The 20,896-nt window shown below is 37.6% G+C and overlaps 1 protein-coding gene across 1 annotated transcript in view; it reads left to right on the plus strand.

The window, feature by feature from the left end:
• The first annotated feature begins 7,345 nt into the window (after nucleotides 1-7,345).
• LOC127435605 (chemokine-like protein TAFA-5) overlaps nucleotides 7,346-20,896 on the plus strand; it is an 88,454-nt gene continuing 74,903 nt past the window's right edge. The window contains exon 1 of the mRNA XM_051689190.1: nucleotides 7,346-8,376. Coding sequence (XP_051545150.1) covers nucleotides 8,268-8,376 — 109 coding nt within the window. The 5' untranslated portion in view covers nucleotides 7,346-8,267. The remainder of the gene's footprint in view (nucleotides 8,377-20,896) is intronic.

The following is a 20,896-nucleotide window of genomic DNA, read 5'->3' on the forward strand; positions in this document are numbered from 1 at the left end:
CTTTATATCATGCGATTGCAATTTTATGTCACAAAATTGGGAATTTATATCTCTCAATTGCTACTTTATGTTTCTGAATTTCAACTTTAAATTCTTTTGCAGTTGTCACTTTATATCAAGCGATGCGACTTTATTTTCTCTCGCAGTTGCAACTTTATGTCATGCAATTCTGTCCATATATCTCTTTATATCTTTATATTATGCAATTTCAACTTTATGTCACACAATTGCGACTTTATATCTCTCAGTTCCGTCCTTATATCTCTCAATTGCGACTATATCTCATAATTTTTACTTTATTTTCTTTCGCAGTTCTGACATTATATCTCACAATTGCGGCTTTTTTATCTCTCAATTGCAACTTTATATCACGCAATTGGGACTTTATGTCTCTCAGTTGCAACTTTATATTCTTTTGCAGTTGCAACTTTATATCATGTATTTGCGACTTTATTTTCTCTCGCAGTTGCAACTTTATATCACGCAATTCAGTCCTTATATCTCTTTATATCTTTATATCACGCAATTGCAATTTATAGTATGCAATTTCAACTTTATGTCACACAAGATATTAAGTTTCTTTCAAAGGGGAGTGGTAGTGGCGTTGTGGGCTAAAGCACAGAACTGGTAAGCAGAAGGTTGCTGGTTCGATCTCCATAGCCATCACCATTGTGTGTCCTTGAGCAAGGAACTTAACTCCAGGTTGCTCCGTGGGGATTGTCCCTGTAATAAGTGCACTGTAAATCGCTTTGGATAAAAGCATCTGCCAAATGCATAAATGTAAATGTCACACAGTTCTGTCCTTATATCTCTCAATTGTGTCTATATCTCGCAATTTCAACTTTATATTCTTTTGCAGTTGCAACTTTATATCACACAATTGCAACTTTATTTCTCACAATTGATTTTATATCTTTCAGTTGCAAATTTATATCTCGCAATTGCAACTTTATATCATTAAACTTTATATCTCTTAATTACGACTTTATATCTCACAGTTTCAGCGTTATATTCTCTTGCAGTTGCGGCTTTATATCACGCAATTGCGACTATAGTTTGTAATTTCAACTTTATATTCTTAGCAGTTCAACTTTATATCTCACAATAGCAGCTTTATATCTCTCAATTTCAATTTTATATCACAGAATTGTGACTTTATATCACGTAATTGCAACTTTATGTCACACAATTGTGACTTTATATCTCTAAATTGTGACTTTATATCTTTCAATTTCAACTTTATATGCTTTCACAGTTGTAACTTTATATCACGCAATTGCAACTAAATACAGTATATCTTAATTGTGACTTTTACCATGCAATTGTGATTTTATATCTCAGAATTGCTAGTTTTACCTTTTTTATTTTTTGTTTTGTGGCAGGATCAAGGCACCATAGTTTTCATATACAGTGGTGTCCAAAAGTCTGAGACTCCAATGTTGCAGTGTTTTCTAATTTAATAAAAAAACCTTTCTTTAAATATTACACATATTTACACATATTACATACAGTATCAGCAGCTTAAAGGGGTAGTTCAGGCAGAATGTCAGCATTCACTTTCATTATATAGAAAAACGATGCCAGTGGTGATTGAGGCTGCCATTCTACCCAACATCTCCATGTGTTCAACAGAAGAAAGAAAGTAATACAGGTTTGGAACAACATGAGGGTGAGTAAATGATAACAGAATTTTAATAACTTGTTAAACTATTCCTTTAATATGTCACAAATTTGCTTACATTTGATTAGTGACATATAAATAGTGCAAAATCCTAAATATTTAATCATTTACTGTCATATATTTTGTTTGTTTTAAAAAATTTTAAATCCTGTTTATTTCCAAGTTTATATATATATATATATATATATTCAATAACATTTTCAGTGTGGTCTCTTTTTGGACTCCACTGTATATCTCCTATTTCCCCCCTATTTTTTAGTTGTATTTTATTTTTCTTTGAGAGATCAGCTGATGGACAACTTTTTCAGGTACAAAGGTTACTTTAGACTTTTCAGTAGAAAATAATGTTCCTTGCGACACAAAGACCAAGGTTGATCACGGCTGCAGTGCCCTTCCATTGTATGAACACACATCTGCTGCCCTGCTGACACTTCAGGAGAAAAAGGTCTGATAAGAGTGAAGAGATAAAGAAGAATGGCAGCTAGGAGGGTCCTCTGGGCAGGCAACCAATTTCAGATGACAGCATCAGATTGTGTGTGGTCTCTTTCACCATCAAAAGACAAAAGTCCCTTGACAACTGGCCACAAATTGACCAAGGACACCATGCTCAAGAGATGCACGATGAAGGAAGAGTCTCTTAGCATTTCCTCCAACATTTCTTATTATTGCAATTATGCCAAAATATCACATAATATTGTAATTTGGCATCTAAGTTTCCTCCAATACTTACCATATACAGAAGACATAGAATATGACACATGAGTTATATTAACTACATTTATGACACTTTTTGTAGGCTTTAAATATAAGATTAAAATATAACACGTTTCAAAGTGGAAAGATAGTCATATGGGATTCGAATGGCATGAGGGTGAGCAAATAATGCCATACTTTTCATTTTTGGGTGAACTAACCCTTTAAAGTTAAAGTGGAAAAAAATGTAATATACCACTAATGCAAAATTTCCAAAAGGGCTAAATCAAACATGTGGTTACTTCGAATAGTATTCTTGGGCTACTTTCTAGGCCTTACAAGATAAGGAGGCCTATTTGAGCACACATTAAGCTTTACAAATAGAATTTTAAACTGTATGAAGGCCCAGACATTAAAACTTAGGCACTGTTCATATGCACTATCTTTCATATTATGTAATAATAATATAAATGTAATATAAGTGCCAATTATCAAAGGATTTTATGAAGTAATAATGAACAGGAAATACAGGGAATTATCACCCTCCAATATTTAATTTAAAATGGTCCCAGGATAATGAACAATTATGTTTAATTCAAAATTATGTGATTAAAAAGAGAGACAAGTGTAATTAAGTCCAGTTTTAAATAACAGTGAACCTACACAACAATAATGGCTAACAATTTGTTTGTCTCTCAGTTCAGAAAGACGTTAGATGTTTGTTTCCATAGGGCGTATGAAGACATACCTCCTGTCAGTCACTCGCGCTTAATCCATCTCATATAAGTAGAGTGACAAGAACCTTGACTGTTCCCTCGGGTCCCATCAGATCAGTTTTGCGCATCCTCAGTCCCTCTTGCCTCTGAAGGTTCCTACCTCTTTAGTAGCTGAGTAATGTCTTCTCCCCTGACATCTCCTTGCCCCCTTACACAAAACGCAGTATATTCTTTCCTCAAAGAAACCGCACGACACTCACACGACAAACTAATTTGATACGTGTCCTGAATAAAAACAAATTTCAGCCGCACAGTAGTGCTTATGAAACTTTAATGAACTGTAAAACAAGAAAATACATGCCTGTTAAAAAGGAGTCTGGCAGGTACGGCTGGCCCACTTGCCTTATGCTAAATGTAAATGGCCTTCCAGCTACAGTGTTCTAGATCAGTGGTTCTCAACTGGGTTGCAGGTCTGTTCTGATGGGGACAGAAGCGAAAAATAATGTTAAATGCAAATAATAAAATTCATCACAGCATATAACCATGCATAGTTAGAATAGAAAAATAAATAAGCTTATCAACTTTTAAAAGGGAGAAGAAAACGCTTCCCATATCTTTTGTATTTTGGCCTAAATTCATCACTTGGTAGTGGCTAGCCAAATTCGGCAGATTCCACTGTGAACTGGTTGTTTGACATGCCCTCATCCACAAAAACTATGAAAAAAATATTCTAAACTGTTTTGTGCTGTGAATTATTGGCTGCTAAGAACATCAAATCAATGACATTCAAGAGACATTCAGAAACCAAACACCCTGTAAACCCTAGTAAGTTAGCAGAACCCTAAATATTTGAGGCATTCAGTTACATACATTTTTTAAGTTAATAAACTTAAAGTTTAAGTTACTACAGAACTTTCAGATTTTGTACTACACATTAGTGATGGGTTGTTCATGAATGATTCATTCATTTTGAACGAACCTTTTATGTGTCTCAGAAGAACGAGTAGTCTCAGAGAGTGATTTGTTCGTTTTGTGTTGGCCACACATGTGCACTGGCGCAACCTCCGTTCGTTTGTTACGTGAAAATCGCATAGGCGCTGTACAAGAAAAAGAAATTATTAGTTCACCTCTTAAGTCTTTTGGTCCGAGTCGTTCATTCTTTTGTCACGTGACAGCTGTATACGCTATGCATTGCTCACACAGGAAACAGAAATGATTAGTTCACCTCTCGAGTCTTTCTGGTCCGAGTCGTTCGTTCTTGTCACGTGACAGCCGTATACGCTATGCAGTGACAAAAGTACGAACGACTCCAGCAAGTGAACTAATCTTTCTGTTTCTCATAATTTGTCCTTGACTGCATTATCAATTTTTCCTTATTGGGACTATAATGAAATTTTGCGTAAGTAGACGTGTTCTGGGGGATTTGGCTATTGAAAATGTAACATTTTAATTTAATTCTGCTCAAATGAATGAAATGAACTAAATGACTTGAATAAAGAGACTCAAAGATTCAAGTCAGTAAAATGATATGATCTTCCCATCACTATACAACACATGCATGTTAACATATCTTAACTTGAAATATTGAGTAAGCTAACTCATACGTTTTAACGGTACTTTATATCAAACTCTTTAGCTAAACTTAACATAAATATGTAAACTCAACTTTAACACTACAAGTAGAAAAAACTTAACTAGCTAGTTTAGTGAATGCTAACATGCTGAACACATGCTAATTGAAAAACACTATGCTAAGACGAACATAGCAATTGCCTAATGACTAAAGCTTTATACTGTACACTGTTCCTGTCCTCAGCTTAAGCTCAAGCTCTACTATTCACCATAATGGTAACCCCCCAAAACTTTAACATAACACAAACTCTTCTAAATAACACAACAAAACATTAAACACTAACAAGTAAAATAGCTTAAAGTGTTACCCTTTACATACATCTTGCAGAAAGACATATTATAAAACACTTAATTTTAACATTTACTCCCTACTCCCCTGCTAATCGTGCTGACTCCAAATTGATCCCGCTCCAGAGCACAGGCCTCGGTGTATCGCTCATTCCTTCAACGATAAACGTGAGTCCAACCATCACCCCTATTGAGACAAAACTGTGACTCATCAGTGAAGAACACTTTGTCAGTCCTGTCTGGTCCAGTGAAGGTGGGTTTGTGCCCATAGGTGACGTTGTTGCTGGTGATGTCTGGTAAGGACCTGCCTTACAACAGGCCTACAAGCCCTCAGTCCAGCCTCTCTCAGCCTATTGCGGACAGTCTGAGCACTGATGGAGGGATTGTGCGTTCCTGGTGTATCTCGGGCAGTTGTTGTTGCCATCCTGTCCCACAGGTGTGATATTTGGATGTACCGATCCTGTGCAGGTGTTGTTACACGTAGTCTGCCACTGCGAGGACGATCAGCTGTCCTTCCTGTCTCCCTGTAGCACTGTCTAATGCATCTCATAGTACAGACATTGCAATTTATTGCCCTGGCCACATCTGCAGTCCTCATGCGTAAGTCATATTCATGCAGATGAGCAGGGACCCTGGGCATCTTTCTTTTGGCGTTTTTCAGAGTCAGTAGAAAGGTCTCTTTAGTGTCCTAAGTTTTTATAACTGTGACCTTAATTGCCTACCATCTGTAAACTGTTAGTGTCTTAATGACCGTTCCACAGGTGCATGTTCATTAATTGTTTATTGTTCATTGAACAAGCATGGAAAACATTGTTTAAACCCTTTACAATGAAGATCTGTACAGTTATTTGGATTTTTTCAAATTTAGCTTTAAAATACTGTGTCCTGAAAAGGGGACGTTTCTTTTTTGCTGAGTTTATATACGCACAAGTAGTTTGTGAGTGTATAAAGACAGTCGCTACGTTTGGTGCACTTTTTTTGCAGTGATTCTCTGATTGGTGGATCTTTCTCTTCAGGATCATGGGTAGTGTAGTTCTTCACCAGAAATTCTGTTATTAAACACAATTGTTTTTAAATGAAGTTGAAATAATGCGGCCTGATGGCTTCAACAGAAGCTTATACAGTAGCATTGATTTACCATCTCGATTAAGCCAACGGTAGGTCTGTCTTTAAAGGTTTTTAAGCTATCTTTAATAATCACTTTCCCTAAATGAAAAAATATGAATGTGATATTTACAGTACTTCTGGAAGCAGACTGTTGCGCTCTATTGAGAACCACTTTTCTGGATCACAAATGTATGAAGAGAAATAATAGTAAATGCTATTGCAGTATGGTGCACTTGTTTCTGACCTGTAGAGATGATGAACAATGAGACGGTGAAGAATGCACAGACAAGCATTGAAGGTCAGCAATATTCAGTCTCTGGGGATTTGGAGAGCTCACTCTCTGGGCCGTTGTGAAAGAAGGAAATTAAAAATTATACAACAAGAAATATTTTTATTTTATTTTAGACAGGCTTCTCTTTCCAACAGTCAAGGCAGCTTTGAAGCAATTGTGATTTCCCTTGGGGGTGGCTGGGGGGCAGGGGTGTACACTGTGGAGTTTATAAGTTGGTCGAGGGCTGTCTGCTATTGTACACAATCATACCAAGCAACTGCAAGATCTACGACTATAAATTATAGACACGCACCCGTCTCAGAGTCTACTCTCTGCCCCAGGAACCCACCCACACTTGATCTACTGATCTTTCAAAGGGTCTAAACTTAGCATGTCATAAATAAAACCATCAAAGACCATCGTGGCACGTGAATGAAGGTGTTGGACAACAAGGCTGAGGGCTGCTTTAATTACAGCTCAAGGTTTCTACTGAGATACAGGCAGTTATGTGCATTAATGATGATTTTTCATGTTTGAATGAAATATTCTATTCAAGTTTTGGATATTATTTATGAATGGCTGTTTTCCTAAGTGCATGCTAAAATCATACAGGTTCTTAGTTCCTCTGGTCTCCTTGGATATGACGTCGCTGTTCACTGCTTGAGGCGCTGAACTCAGAAGCGTCCTTATCACAGGAATAACAGCTTGTAATGTTGTGAATACTAAAACGCAAACAGACAAATGCTTATAGCTTCTCAGAGAGGCAGAGTAGATATTTCAGTCAGGAAGTCAGAAGCACATCAATCGATTCGCCCCAATCAGTCTCAAAAACACACTCACTTCAGTTATCCAGCACTCTTCTATAGTCGTGAGCGGGAACACCGAACACGTAGTTCGGTCCATCCGCGCAGTTTTTTAATTGTTTTCCTATGTAAACACGCGCTAGACTGACGTCTTTGACCGTCGCACTGGAGCGCCGCTTTTTTAGACGCCGTGTCAAGTTTAAAATAACTTAAACTGTTAAAAACGTGTCTCAAGACACCTGCGTTCTGCTCTATTCGTGGCGCGGCGTCTCGCCTTTTTAGCGCAAGTACGCGTTCGGTCTGAACAGCCCCTTAAAACTACTTAAACTGTTCAAAACGCGTCTCGAGACACCTGCGTTCTGCTCTATTCGTGGCGCGACGTCTCGCCTTTTTAGCGCAAGTACGTGTTCGGTCTGAACGACCCCATACTTGAACTAGCCTAGTAGCTTTTAGCGTTAGGACGTGTTCGGTCTAAACGGCCCTTAAAACTACATCAAGTGTTAAAAACACGTCTCGAGACACCTGCGTTCGCTCTATTCGTGGCGTCTCGCCTTTTTAGCACAAGGACGTTTCGGTGTGAACGACCCCTTAAAACGAATTGAACTAGTTGTTTTTAGCGCAAGGACGTGTTCGGTCTTAACGGCCCCTTAAAACTAGGCTACTTTAACTAGTAGTTTTTACGGTTATAACGTGTTCGGTCTGAACGGCCCCTTAAAACTACCTCGACTGTTAAAAACGCGCCTCGAGACACCTGCGTTCGCTCTATTCGTGGCGCTGCGTCTAACTGTAGTTCTTTTCTTTTCTTTTTTTTAGCGTAAAGACGTGTTCGGTGTGAACGGCACCAAACACATTAATCGCTGGCAGTCAATTATACAATTTATACGACAAACAAACGTGAACGGACGGATCGTTCTTTGAATCGTCTCCCATCCCAGCATTTCGACTCACGGATACGTTCGCGCCGTTTGCCTAATTCCTTTGTGCCAACTTTGCGATGAACGACGACGCCTGAATTGCCGGTAGCTGCAGGAGCCTAATTCGACTGGTGAATTTAGATTAAGAAGGGACTGATTTTGATGGCTTCACCCTTTAGAAAGAGGAATAGACGAAGGGATACATGGGTGACGATGTCCTCAACTTTCTGGCTTGCACTGATGTTGACCGGTCTACTGACCCTGTACTGCGGTAAGAAGGCTGATCTTTTACTTTTTTAATCTGGAATTTATTCCCATAACAATTCATCAGTAATGCAGTCTTAAATTCAGCAGCAATAATGAGTTTGATATGTGATAAGATCGATATGGTAACATGGAATAAAAAAGGCAAAGAGTTTTGGTTTGATAGATAGATAGATAGATAGATAGATAGATAGATAGATGACAGACAGACAGACAGATAGATAGATAGATAGATAGATAGATAGATAGATGACAGACAGACAGATAGATAGATAGATAGATAGATAGATAGATGACAGACAGACAGATAGATAGATAGATAGATAGATAGATAGATAGATAGATAGATAGATAGATAGATGACAGATAGATGATAGACAGACAGACAGACAGACAGACAGACAGATAGGTAGATAGATAGATTGATTGATTAACAGTCTGGTGTTTGGGAAGCAAAGAGTAAAGCCCCACTGTACTCCATCTGTCCCACTGCCTGGGTCTTCATCAGCATTGTGTTGTCCTATTGATTGAATCTATAGCATTGCATTTAGTTAGAGGACACAGCAAAAAAGAGACACTTCCTCCCCAGTGGCCTTTCAACAAATGGGCAAAAACCCCTTAATCAGTTTTATTAGTGCATGTAGCACTCCTGGATCCTACACCCACAGCACATTGTAGCTTTCAGCACAATACTTTCCAAGGGACTGTATTCTTTTCCCAATGTAAATTGATTGAGTACATTAAAATCTTAAGCTCATCCTCAGACAGGCCAAATGGAAATCGTTATTGATCCTTCTGCAGAGCCAGCATTCACACACCATTTTACATCCTCAACAGATTTTAGGATTTCAAGAGTTCAGGAGGAATCATTTCATCACTCTATTTGTCCTGACATTTATCTTTAAAATGATAGAATGCACACTAGATTGCATAACTCACTATACGTTTGAAGACAGGCCATCTGTTCAGTGTATACAAAAAAATATTCTAAAAACATTGTTTTTTCTAACCAGCATTTAAAGTGCTCCAAATACCAGTTCATTTAACCATTTCTCTTTTTGGTGTTGGTCCAAATTATTCATACACAGAATTCACAATGTATTGAGTCAAAATACAGAATACTGGGAGTTTAAAAAGGCAAAAGGGTGGCATTATTCCAGTGCTGACAAAATGCACTCTTTTAATCTGACTCTACTGTTCTGTGGATTCTGAAAATTAAGCTATGAAATGGCTTTGATGACCATCAGCTTTTGACCTACTGGCTCATTATGCCGAGCACATTAAAGCTGTCCATGATAAAGTACTTGAATGAAAGCAGCCAATTTATTGTTTGCATTTGTTATTTCTAATTTTACCCTGCTGTACAGGCATATGCTTTATTATGGACATTATAATAGAATGCAGAGGTGGTCCGAAAACCCACAGCATTCTTTTGAACATCCTTTCAAACAAGCAAGCTTAAAAATAATGAATTTTTATGACCTGTTCCTCTCCAAAGTGCCTATGAGACTTTGGAGTTGCCTCTGACTGCATTCACTTTTTAAGAGCTCTTGTTGGCCGGTTTGTTCCTTTAACGTTTTAAGAGCATGGCGGGGTTTCATTAAAATGGGTCTTCAGATGCAGAAAGTGAGAGGCGAATGAGGCAGAGCTTCTCTGTGGAGATGAGCAGTTAAAGTGCCATCTCTGGATTTCTATTACCTGGGCTTCAGTCCCTATAAAGCTTTTCCCCAAAGTGCACACTAAGCCAAATCAACTATGAATATGACAGAAGACTTCTTGTCATCAGGTAAGCATGTGTTCTAAGAGAGATTTGCAAAGTAATACACACTTTGTCAAGTCAGCTGTTGTAACCCTGCATATGTGGGTCAAAAATGACACAGCCTTCCACTTTTTGAGTCTACATTTTACTTGCAGTGGTCTTTTCATCTGACAATCCAGGCATTCCTCAATTAAGGTGTCTTTTACCATGTGAACTGACTATAATTTAGTTGAATATTTTTTAAATTATAAGAGAGTATGCATCACTACCCCTAGAATGCATTGGTCCTATGAATTCACTGTGCACTTTATTAGGAACACTATGGTCCTAATAAAGTGCCTGACGTTGTTTTCTGCTGGTGTAGCCCATCCGTCTCAAGGTTCAAGGTGTTGTGCATTCCGAGACTCGAACCAGTCTGGACATTCTCCGTTGACCTCTTTAATCAACAAGGCACTTCTGTCCGCAGAACTTCCGCTCACTGGATGTTTTTTGTTTTTGGCACCATTCTGAGTAAACTGTAGTGACTGATGTGCTTGAAAATCCCAGGAGATCAGCAGTTACAGAAATACTCAAACCAGCCCGTCTGGCATCAGCAATCATGCTACGGCCGAAATCACTGAGATACATTTTTTTACCCCATCTGATGGTTGATGTGAAGCTCCTGACCCTTATCTGAATGATTTTATGCATTGCACTGCTGCCACATGATTGGTTGATAAGATAATCACATGAATAAGTAGGTGTATAGGTAACATAATAAAGTGCTCAGTGAGTGTATGTGTTTACTATGGTATTACACTTGTAATAAATTGATTGTTTTAATTGTCCATCTATTATGTAATGAAATACTGTATATGCTAAATACCATATTTATTTTCATATTTTACATATGCAAGTCATTCCCAACAACATAGTTACATGGAGTAATATCACAATATACAGTTGTAGAGTAAAACAGTAATATAGAGTACATAAAGTTTATAACTATTTTGTTGCATCTGAGACCGTCAATCCACGCATCTTATCACGTGGCATGTTGAGCGCGTTACCGCGGAGACGTAGTATGTGTGGATGCCCACGCTATTCTCCGCGGCATCCACACACAACACACCACGCATCCCATTGAGAGCAAGAACCACATTATAGCGACCATGAGGAGGTTATCCCATGTGACTGTACTCTCCCTAGCAACCGGGCCAATTTGGTTGCTTAGGAGACCTGGCTGGAGTCACTCAGCACGCCCTGGATTCGAACTCGTGACTCCAGGGGTGGTAGTCAGCATCTTTACACGCTGAGCTACCCAGGCCCCCCAAAATAGGATGTTTTAAAAAAGAAAAAGCATCAAGATTTTTCCTGGGTCTTTTTTGACCCACATATGCATTTTATAGGGGTAAAGTAGCATATGCATTCTCAGGTTAAAAAAAGAGGAAGCGACAGAGTAGGCAGGGCCGGCCCGTGGGTTTGTGGGGCCCCAGGCGAAATTATGAAAATGGGCCCCTCGGTGTGAAAATTGTCATAACTTTTAAACATCCATAGATAGAACCACTGCAAACATGATGAGCACATTTTTTTAATAGAAAGCACTAAAAAAGAAACACTATACTGTATAGCTCGGTAGATGACAAATAATGTGTCCAATAGCTTTTTTTCCCAACATGAAGATGTTAAATGTACATGCATGCATAAGGGAATATGTGGATTTTAGGTGCTGTGACAAGTCACCATTTTATCACCTTTTTTGATCACCTTTCAACCTTTTTCTAGAAGTACAAATAAACCAGTGTCTCAGTTAATATGAGGTCATGGAAACTGCAAGTATGATAATTACTGGGTAACATTTTACAATAAGGTTTGCATTAGGTATCAATAACAATGTATAATACAGTTTTCCAGCATTTAGTCATCTTAGCTAATGTCAATTTATAAAAATACAATTGTTTATTGTTTGTTCATGTCAGTTCATATTATATTAACTAATGTTAACTTATACAGTATTTAATATTAATTTAGTAGCCTATATGTAGAAATGAACATAAATAAGATTATTAAGTATTGTTCATTGTTAGTTAATGTTAACTAATTTAGTTAACTAATGTTAACAAATACAACCATAAGTGTTACCCATTAAAATTACACAAAATAAGAAAATGCTGTTCAAAATAGTTATAATAGTATAGGCCACTGCTGAAAATGCTTGAAATTCCATTTCAGCTACCCGAATAACTATGTGTAAATGTTTATTTAGAGCAACAAAATCAATGAAAACAAAACGTTGTCCAGAACGTGTGCAAAATGAATAAAAGTTAAAACATCAGGGAAAATAAGGTAACTACAGCAATGTATAATGTAGCTATAATGTATAATCAGGGGTTAAAGTGGGCTGGGATGCAGTCTGGATCATCGTTCCGGCACCTTCGATTCCAAAAAAAAAAAAAATACAAAAATGCTTGTTTGTCAATCCATCCCATTTATTGTATTCTCTGATGCAGTGTTTGTTTGATCCCCTTGAGACATTCGTCTCTATTTAGCAAGTGTACTTATATAAAAAATATTTCAAGCTCATTATGCTTCGCTCTAGTCAGTCGTGGATGCTGGTAGAGGCAGCGTATACGAGAGAGGCACCAGACCGCGCCCCCGTATAGATGCGCGTTCCGCTTCTGTACCACGCAGTGGTCCAATCTCTGATTCATAGAAATCGCGTTATATGGAATCAACTGCTCACCCTGCTCTTAGATCCACTGATATGCAGTAGCAATTTGCTTAGTTTTGTTAAAAAGCTGAATACCCGAATGGGTTTTGAATCAGGAATCAATCACATCCAAAGTGACATCCAACCCGATCTCATGAAAATTTGTGAGAGTTGGCTATTTCGTATGGTCTTGAACGATGTTGTTCGCATAAACTCCAACGACTTCATTACATGCAAATTCCCGGATGTCTAATGCAGAAGTAAACACGAGTTATGCGCACGAGGCGTTAAGGACATGCTTATTAATATTATGCCCTTACCCAAACCCTTTATCTAAACTTAACCAATCAGTAGAGTGTGTAAACATGATAGGAAGCTGTTGTGTGTGACAGAAGCAAGTAATTGTCACGTATTAGATGGAAATTATGTCCAGTGACGTCATTGGTTGTAGTGAAAGCCGTAAGAATTCAAACAAGTGCCGTCACACGATATCATACGAATTAGCCAAATTTAGAAAAGTCTTACGAATCTTGACGATTTCGCCTTGAGATTGTGTTGGCGACATCAGATCAAAATATCATAGGCCTACAAATTGAGAACAAAAGACCACTCGACCAACACACTGTAAAGGTTTCACTGTTATTTGCATATTGGTGTATACTCCATTTTTGTTGATTCAGCATTTATTTTTTTCGTTTGGATTTTTTTTTCTAGCAAATATACAGTGGGATTCACTATAGTGAAAATGCTTCTTCACGTGGCAGTGAAGAATTTTAAACTCTTATAATTTAATGCAAATGTTTTCATTACCAATTATATTATCAAAATAACAATTTGAGTAAAAAGTGTGCAGAAGGTGTTTGTTTCCCCCGTTAAGAACAATGTGCATTTACTTTTAAATTGTAACATTAGATACACACCGATCAGCCACAACATTAAAACCACCTGCCTAATATTGTGTAGGTCCCCCACGTGCCGCCAAAACAGCACCAACCCACATCTCAGAAAAGCATTCTGAGATGATATTCTTCTCACCACAATTGTACAGAGCGGTTATCTGAGTTACCATAGACTTTGTCAGTTCAAACCAGTCTGGCCATTCTCCATTGACCTCTCTCATCAACAAGGTGTTTCCGTCTGCAGAACTGCTGCCTACTGGATGTTTTTTTCATTTTGGCACCATTCGGAATAAACTTTAGAGACTGTTGTGCGTGAAAATCCCAGGAGATCAGCAGTTACAGAAATACTCAAACCAGCACCAACAAACATCCATGCGATTACCTAATCAGCCAATCATGTGGGAATCGACATCACCCTGGAATCCCAATTTAACCCCTGTGTATAATTATGTATAAATAACATTACATATTATAAATAGGGCCTATAAGCACAACACCTCGAAATATATATTTGTAAACAAATGTAAAGAATAACCACATACCTCTTAGAGAGCAAAGATCTTTGCAGATAGTTTGGTTATTTTCCAGATTAATTGCCCATATTTTCACTCTATGTGAGTTTTTTGCGTCTTTATATCGGCAGTTTCTGAATTCCTTACTGTCTAATAATACTTTGAAAAGAAGCTGCGCTCTAGTTCCCAGCAATGTTTTGCATTATGAATAAATTATGCAGATTAGTTTGTACTGCTTAGCTTTACTACTTGCCGATTTTAGATACACTGCTGTTATTTTATTTGTTTTAACTTTCAGTTATTTGTCTTTTTGTGATTATTCAGAGCTCATTTTATACATAATATGATGTTTTTCGTTTTCACCGTCATTGTGATTTGTATGTTAAATGATGAGGTCCATGCATGTTTGCATGTTTACTTGAGTGTGTATGCGATTGGAACCATTGGACTGCAGAGAATTTTAAAATAAAAGTCATCAATGTTTTTTAATCTTATGACTTGTTCATTTCCTTTGCACGTGTTCGCGGGGCCTCCTCAGGCACGTCGGGGCCCTAGGCGGTCGCTTGTAGGACGGGCCGGCCCTGAGAGTAGGCCTTAAAGTGATAGTTCAACCAAAAATGAAAATTTGGTAATCGTTTACCCTCATGTCATTCCAAACCCATATGACTTTCTTCCGAGCACCACCAAAGGCAGAATGTTAGCCTAAGTCACAATTCACTTTCATTGCATCTTTTCCCCATCCAATTAAAGTTATTTTCCTTTTTTTACCATCAATCTACACTTTCACATTTTTCTTCTTTTTTTTTTTTGGTCATTCATATTCTTCATGCATATCACCACCTACTGGGCAGGAAGGAGAATTTATGGGAAAAATGGACTTAAATATTGATCTGTTTCTCACCCACACATATCATAACTTCTGAAGATATGGATTTAACCACTTGAGTGATATGGATAACTTTTATGCTGCCTTTATGTGCTTTTTGGACCTTCAAAATTTTGGTCACCATTCACTTGCATTATGAAGACCTACAGAGCTTAAATATTCTTTTAAATGTTCTTTGTTTGTGTTCAGCAGAAAAATGAAAGTCATACACATCTGGGATGGCATGAGGGTGAGTAAATGATAAGAGAATTTTCATTTTTGGGTGAACTATTCCTTTAAGTGAAACATCAAATAAACCCTACACATGTACATACTGTACACACAAAGCAATGCAAGTCACTTTGAAGATGGCAGAGCACAAATGTTTTCCTTGAGAAAAATTTCAAAGTTACAGGACTTGACAAGAAATTTGTTGGTTTGTAAAATACTAATCGCCCGAGGTGCCACTGCGCTGTGGGGGCAGGGAGAGCTTTCTGAAGGAGGTACCTTCTAAGAACACAGAAAAGAGACAATCAAACAAAAATAGATGGGGGATTTTATTTGCTCCTGTGATCTGTAGCGGAGGAAATAAACTATTTTGGAAAAATAAACAAGTTTGATAGCAGTGGTGGGAGAGGAACGGAAAGAAATATGAAAAGTCCAGCACAGGCCAACAAAATGAGCCTCTATTTTATAAAAGCAGCAGATAAAGAAACAGTTCAATTGACACGGTTGAGCTCTTTCAAAACCTTTTGCATTTTATCAAATGTGCTGACATTGAGATACTGTACATTCAACACTTTCACACCAGTGTGTGATAGATCAATCAGTCCGTTTGTTTCCCCACAAAACCTATTGAGGGAGAGACAGAGAGAGCGCATGAGAAAGACACAGAGGGAAAGAAACCCTGAAGATATTTATTCAGCTGGAGCAGTGTAATTCCAGCTGATATATTCATACATTTTGAAACACGGCTTTGTTAAGCTTCATTGGTTGTGTCTGGGAAACAAAATCTCTTTACTTCTTTATTTACTCTTATATCTGTTTCTTGATTCTGTGCTTTTTCTCAGGAGCAATAAATGCTAAATTGTATTGGCACCATATAGTCCCATCCAGATCCTATTAATATGTGTTATATTAGGAGTTTTCATGATGGATATTTAGAAATACATAATTCCTTGATGTTTATCCTCAAAACTTACAGACAGATGTAGTTTGTCATCCACAGATATAATTATTTTAGGACAACAGCATTGTTATGCATTCAGACAGAAGGTCAACAGTGTTTTGCAGTGCATGTGACCGCAGCAGGTCTGTTAGTGAATCCCCCCCCCCCGTCTGGCAGGCCACTCCATCCTTTGCTTCGAACTCTCCCAGCTTAACTAAATCAAGTTCAATTTGAAAGCAGGAGACGTGCCAGAAGTGCCATTGTGTAAGCCTTGAATAATGTAAAGCAGCTGATGCCTATGCTTGTTGCGGAATCTCTTTGTGGCTCAAATAATTTAAGAAAAGCTTTCAAGAATCGTTCTTGCAGCAGCGTCGGCATGCCTCTTCCGGTCTCTTAAAACAAATTGTCGTATGTAAAGAGCTTTGCCGGCACCAAGGTCATTTTGTTTATTTATTCATTTATTTTGGTTTTTATCCCTCATCAACATCCCCTCATCCATCTTACCCCGCCTCCACCACGAGCATTACCCTTCAACAACTGCAGTCACTTCCTGTTTGTTTAGAATTTGCTTTAACCTCAGGTCAAAAGTTGAAATGGTATTGTTACCCTGCACTTTAAACGGTATACACATGCTTGCACTAGTATGAATCTACATAAATTTTTTATAGGCTCAGTGAACACTACAAGTAAACAAGAAAAGTCACTTGGTTATGGAAGACACATACAGTGGCCCCCAAATATTTTTGGACACTAAATTCACACAAATGAAAAACATTTCTGAATGTCATTTGATGAAGCAATATGATAGGTGTTGGTGAGAAGCAGATCAATATTTAAGTCTTTTTTGCTATAAATTCTCCTCCCTGCCCAGTAGGTGGCGATATGCACAAGGAATGTGAATCACCAAAAACAAAAAAAGAAGACTGTGAAAGTGGAGATATAGTAAAAAAGTACTTAAACACTGATCTGTTTCTCACCTACACTTATCATATTGCTTCTGAATACATTGATTTAACCACTGGAGTCCTGTTGATTACTTTTATGCTGCCTATATATGCTTTTTGGAGCGTCAAAGTTCTGGCGAACATTCACTTGCATTGAATGGACCTACAGAGATGAGATATTCTTCTAAAAATCTTTGTGTTCAGCAGAAGAAAGAAAGTCATACACATCTGGGATGGCATGAGGGTGAGTAAATGATGTGAGAATTTTCATTTTTGGGTGGACTATTCCTTTAACCATTTTAGTTTTCAATTACCTTTAACCAACTGATGTCAAGGCCATTTTTAGTGTATGTATGAAGTCAGTTTCCCTCAAGTTGACACAAGTGTCCTTGCAGACTAACCACATTATCTATGGACATGTTCCACTAATGTTTGACAACCAGTAAGTGTTAAGTCTTATTTTGAACATTATATCTATTGTTTTATCATTTGGAACCTAACAAACGTTCTTTTTCTAAAATGGTTTGCTCGATAGCTATGTTTGTGCTATATTTATTTAAAATAAATGCCATTGGTTTTATATATTATTTATTATATAATACAAATACATTTAATAAATTTCAAATGTGGCTTAATGGGATAGTTGGGATAGAAAACAAATGTAGATGTTTGACAGTAAGTTAGTCTCAGTCACCATTCACTTTCATTCATCTTTTTTCCATTCAGTGAACGTTGACTGACACTGTCTGCCTAACATCTCTTTTTGGGTTCCACGGAAGAAAGAAAGTTATATGGGTTTGAACTAACATGAGGGTGAGTAAATAATGACAATTTTCATTTAAAAGTGAACTGTCCCTTTAAGTGTCTAAATACTTTTAGTGCCACTGTATAGTCATTTAATTTGCACTCTTCTCTGGCAGTCTAAAGTGTTAGAGGACAGGCAGATAGACACATAAACATTCACACCTTTCCAGGTTTGTTTCTCCGTCTCTGCCATTGAAGGGCAGATGCTTTATGGTTTGTCTTGAAAATGTTCTAGGAAAATGGTATAAATTCTGCGCTGAATATACAATGAATGTATTCTCATCTGACCTGTGGGCAGTAAAATTCATAAAGTGCCCCATCTTTTACAAGCACATTAACTTTTTTCTCCTCTCTCTCAATTGAGTGGTAATGCCGCCAACAGTTTGAGAAAATGAAGTTATCCTCAGTGGAATGCCTTCTCATGATTACATCTCTGGCCTAAATAATATTTTAGTCAAAGCCATATTTCATTTTAGTGATCCTTTACAAGATATTAAATTTTAATAAGCAATCTTTTTCATTGCTAATAGAATCTGCTTTTGAATCGGCTGCATATTGTATCATGCATAAGGAAAACTTTGTACATCCTTGTTTTCATCCTAGATAGATCTATCTATCCATCCATCCATCAAAAATATTATGCTATATCTACTTAAATTATGGCAACAGATTACAATATTGCAATATTTTTACCATGGTTAAGAGGGTTTTAGACAATCTGCTTTGTGTCGTGCCTAAGAACACCCTTTTCCTGCACTCAAACAAATAGCTCTTTGTCTGAATTTAATTCAGTGGTGGACAGTGGTTCCATGTGTTTGAAATGAGTTTGAGTTTTATGAATTTAAAATTACTATGTAATCTCAACACCTAGAAATAACCTAGTTGAATTGGGTAAACCCAACAAAATTAGATGTGTCAATGTAACAAATAAATCTCTTTTATTTTTTATGTACTAAGTGAATACTAGCATTCTAAACATATTCTGGTTGAAAGCACTACAGAGTGTAGTTTGGTAACCATGCTATGGTTAGCACAGCATTTTCTCAATGAAGCAAGCAATCAGTTTCATGTTCTACATACACCTGTCCTCATCATTAGCTCAAGCTCCACTCTTCACCATAAAGGTAACCCCTAAAACTCCAACATAACAGAAACTCTTCTAAATCTCAACATAACAAAACATTAAACACTAACAAGTATCCTCCTTTATATTCATCTTGCACAAAAACATAAAATAACACTTCATTTTAACATTCACACTCCCTATCGATTCCAATGCAAAGCATGCTGGGTAATGGAAATCCCCTGCCCAGTTTCATCAATGATACATTTACACCACAAAAAGTATTCATGTAGTCCCAACTCAATTGGATTAAGTAAACGTCCATTTTACAAATGTAAATTGATTGAACGCAATGAAATCAAGTTGTGACAAAATGTTCTGGAATTGTGTTGCTTTAGTTCATTTTAATTAAGTAAAAAAAAAAAATTATAAAAAAAAAAAATAAAAAAAAATGTCTGAATGATTTATCCAAAGCGTACGTCAAAAACTGCTTACTATCCACATTTACATCTTTGTAGATGGAATATTGCAATCTGTCGCTAATTAATTTCGAACACACTATCCATTCCACAGACACTTGCTAAAATAATGTGGCCTGGTGCATAATGGTCAATGAGCAAAATATTAGCCCTGTCAAGTCAATACTGTCCTGCACTGCATAGAAAACAGTTTGGAACTGGAGGAAGATCTGCTGTCTTCCAAAATGGAGAAGAGTTCACTGTCATGTCCTCTTTGAAACAACTAATTTGTCCTCAGTGTGGCATCATGGGCCGGTGATTTCAAATACACCAAGGCACATCTGTTTGAGACTGTAAATATTGACTTTGAATGTGTCTACAGCTTTACACTAGCTTGTCAGACCATTTCCCACTTCTCTTTGAAACACAAACGCACACACACACACACACACACACACACACACACACACACACACACATAGACACGCACACACACATTCTGAAGTCTGGCCCAAATTAGTCTGAGCAGATTGATTGCATAAGTCTTTGTGGGCAGGCGAGAAAAAGAGAGCCCATGCCTTCTTATCACTCAATGTATCCGGACTTGTCACTGTTTCCCACCTCACTTTGATTGTGATCTTTACCATCAGCTTTCCTTTCTGGCTGTCAAGTAAAACTGTGAGGCTTAATCCTTTCTGATTAGCTCTGAAAGCAGAAACACACTGCTAACCTTTGCTCATTTCACAAGATACAGTTGCAGTTCTAGAATGTAGTTTGAAATATTCAGTGGCCCCAAAATTTATTGGACACTTAAGCCACACTTAAAAATGAAGGGATATCTTTGCATTATATATCGACATTTGCAGAATTTATTTTGATGAAAGATAGGACAAACACTTTTCAAGCAAAAAATAGATATGATGCGCTTATGTCTGAATGGGAGCAAATCCCCACAACCATGTTCCAATATTTAGTGGAAATCGTTCTCAGAAGATTGGAAGTTGTTATGGAGGACCAACTCCCTATAAATAACAATGGTTTTGAAAGCACATATGGGTGTGACATTCAGGTGTCACATACTTTTGACCATATTAGCCACTTTTCCACTATCGGGTCAGTGCGAGCCAGGACTATCAACTGGCCAGCCTGGGCCAAAAGCCTCGAGCTGCGAGACCAAAATCGATCGGTGTTCCCACCATCGGACTAATAGCCCTGCAGCGTTGCCCTAAAACCCACCTTTAACTCGCCGCCCTGATGCCAACGTCACACACCCCGCCCATTTCACGAGTAAGAGGGAAGTTCAAGCTGGGGTATCATGTTATCTAGTTATCTACAATATCAATTTTATAACATTTGTAAACATTAG

Source organism: Myxocyprinus asiaticus, chromosome 46, assembly GCF_019703515.2.
Source record: "Myxocyprinus asiaticus isolate MX2 ecotype Aquarium Trade chromosome 46, UBuf_Myxa_2, whole genome shotgun sequence".
Classification (NCBI taxonomy): Eukaryota; Metazoa; Chordata; class Actinopteri; order Cypriniformes; family Catostomidae; genus Myxocyprinus; species Myxocyprinus asiaticus.